This window comes from Chiloscyllium plagiosum, chromosome 30 (assembly GCF_004010195.1).
Source record: "Chiloscyllium plagiosum isolate BGI_BamShark_2017 chromosome 30, ASM401019v2, whole genome shotgun sequence".
Taxonomy (NCBI): domain Eukaryota; kingdom Metazoa; phylum Chordata; class Chondrichthyes; order Orectolobiformes; family Hemiscylliidae; genus Chiloscyllium; species Chiloscyllium plagiosum.
Genome location: NC_057739.1, coordinates 1,790,441 through 1,792,840, shown reverse-complemented (window position 1 = coordinate 1,792,840; position 2,400 = coordinate 1,790,441). Strand labels below are relative to the sequence as shown.

General features: G+C 42.4%; 1 protein-coding gene across 1 annotated transcript in view; it reads left to right on the top strand.

The window, feature by feature from the left end:
- The window catches only part of LOC122564592 (exonuclease mut-7 homolog), a 125,810-nt gene that overhangs the window by 120,627 nt on the left and 2,783 nt on the right, over positions 1 to 2,400 (top strand). Inside the window, exon 13 of the mRNA XM_043719680.1 lies at positions 247 to 356. Within this exon, the coding sequence (XP_043575615.1) occupies positions 247 to 356 (110 nt within the window). The remainder of the gene's footprint in view (positions 1 to 246; positions 357 to 2,400) is intronic.

Here is a 2,400-nt window from a genome sequence, read left to right as displayed (position 1 = left end):
GGTATATGAATAGAAAGGATTTGGAGGGATATGGGCCAGGTGCTGGCAGGTGGGACTAGATTGGGTTGGGATATCTGGTCGGCATGGACGGGTTGGACCGAAGGGTCTGTTTCCATGCTGTACATCTGTGACTCTAACTAGATACCCACTGACAACACACAAAGGCCCCAGTTTTTGAGTTCATGCCTCATCATGTGGTTTGAAATTGTTTGTTATCTTGTTGTGAATGCTTATTGATTTTTGCAGGTTACGCTACAACAGGGGATTTACGGACTCTGTCTACAGCCTACCCAATGTTAAAGGATGTGGTGCAGCACACGGCAGGAGTATTGGACCTTTTAAATGTGCACAGAGAGGTTTGTTGCTGGTCTGCAGTTTGGAACTATTATTTAGATTGGAATTTTATTTTGGTTGTGTTGTTTCATTTAGCCCCTCAACCTCTTGATTGAGTCCAACTGCCTGTAGAAATATCAATTTTGGTCTATATCTAAAGGCTTGAGAGCCGCCTGTTCCTAGTTCTCAGTTTCCTTAGAAATCCTGTTTAGCTTTTGTTCTAATCCCTTTTGTAGTCCCAATTGCTGAGTACTCCCTGCTGGATACCCAGTTCCCAATAGAATCCATGCTGGAATTCCATCTCTCATTATCTGCATATTAAGAGTGAGGACTATAAAATCTTTTTTAAAGTGTTATGGTCTGCAGTTATTCAAATCCCCAGCCCTTTTAAAATGAGAGAATATAGACTAGTCTGTCGCTGTTAGTTAGGATAAAAATCATACTGCATTGGTTGACAGACTATCTGACGTAGCAGTTTCTATAGGCACCGTCGTTGATATTTCCTGGGTGCTGTTATTAGCTCGAGGCCCGTTTTGAATGTATGATTAAGATTCCTTTCCAGAGAGTGGATATGCACATTTTGATTGAGGTTCGAGAGGCTATTAAAGGACATTTTTGATGTGATGGTGAATAAAAAGTTGTTTTTATAACAGTCTACTTAAGATTTAAAATCCGTGAATGAGAGTTTTCTTTTATCAGCATTATATACATATGTGTGAGAGCTGAATTGTATTGTTAGAGGCTTAATCTCTTGTCATCTCCTCACGGGTGACATAGTGACTCCACACTGCTGCTTTACAGCCCCAGCCTCTGTCGACTGTCTGTGCACAGCACCTGGAGGAAAGCTATGCAGACACGGGGAGTACGTGGAAACTTTCACAGACAGTGGAATTGAACCTGAGTCCCTGGCACTGTGAGGCAGTAGTGCTCACCACTGAGTCACTGTGCTAAAATATTAACATGTAAATTTTCAAATGTGTTATGGCATCGGGAAAGACCAATAATCTTTACAATGAAACTTAAGATTTTGGGAGTGATGGTGATTAGCTCAAAGAATGACATCAAGATTTCACATTTTATAAAACCTTTACTATATCAAATGAGTAAAAATCTCTAATGACTAAACACCCTTTTGTGGGAAAGTAAAAAATTTTAAAGTAGAGACATAAACAATATTATCACTCCCCTAGAAGTGGGTGGCACAAATGTCGTAACAAATAGTTGATAATTTGCTTCCACCTTCGAGTGGGTTGCTTCTCTTCCATTTTGCTACTCAAGAAACCTCTAATTTGTGAAATGACTCACAAGAAGGGCTAGACTGTAGTTTTCTTCCGCCAGCTCCAAGCTAGGGAAATCGTCCAGCCTTTCTCAACAGTTAGAGTCATAGAGATGTACAGCACGAATACAGACCCCTTGGTCCAACTTGGCCACGCCGACCAGATATCCCAAACTAATCTAGTCCCATTTGCCAGCACCCGGTCCATATCCCTCCAAACCGTTCCCATTCATATACCCATCCAAATGCCATTTAAATGTTGCAGTTGTACCAGCCTCCACCACTTCGTCTGGCAGCTCATTCCATACACTTACAGTGCATGAAAAAGTTGCCCATTACGACTCTTTTGTATCTTTCCCTCTCACCCTAAACCTATGCCCTCTAGTTCTGGACTCCCCAACCCCAGGGAAGAGACTTTGTCTATTTATCCTATCCATGCCCCTCATGATTTCCTAAACCTCTGTAAGGTCACCCCTCAGCCTCCGACGCTCCAGGGAAAACAGCCCCAGCCTGTTCAGCCTCTCCCTATAGCTCAAATCCTCCAACCCTGGCAACATCCTTGTAAATCTTTTCTGAACCCTTTCAAGTTTCACAACATCCTTCCAATAGGAAGGAGACCAGAATTGCATGCAATATTACAAAAGTGACCAAACCAATGTCTTGTACAGCCGTAACATGACCTCCCAACCCCTGTACTCAATACTCTGACCAATAAAGGAAAGCATTCCAAACACCTTCCTCACTATCCTATCTACCTGCGACTCCACTTTCAAGGAGCTATGAACCTGCAC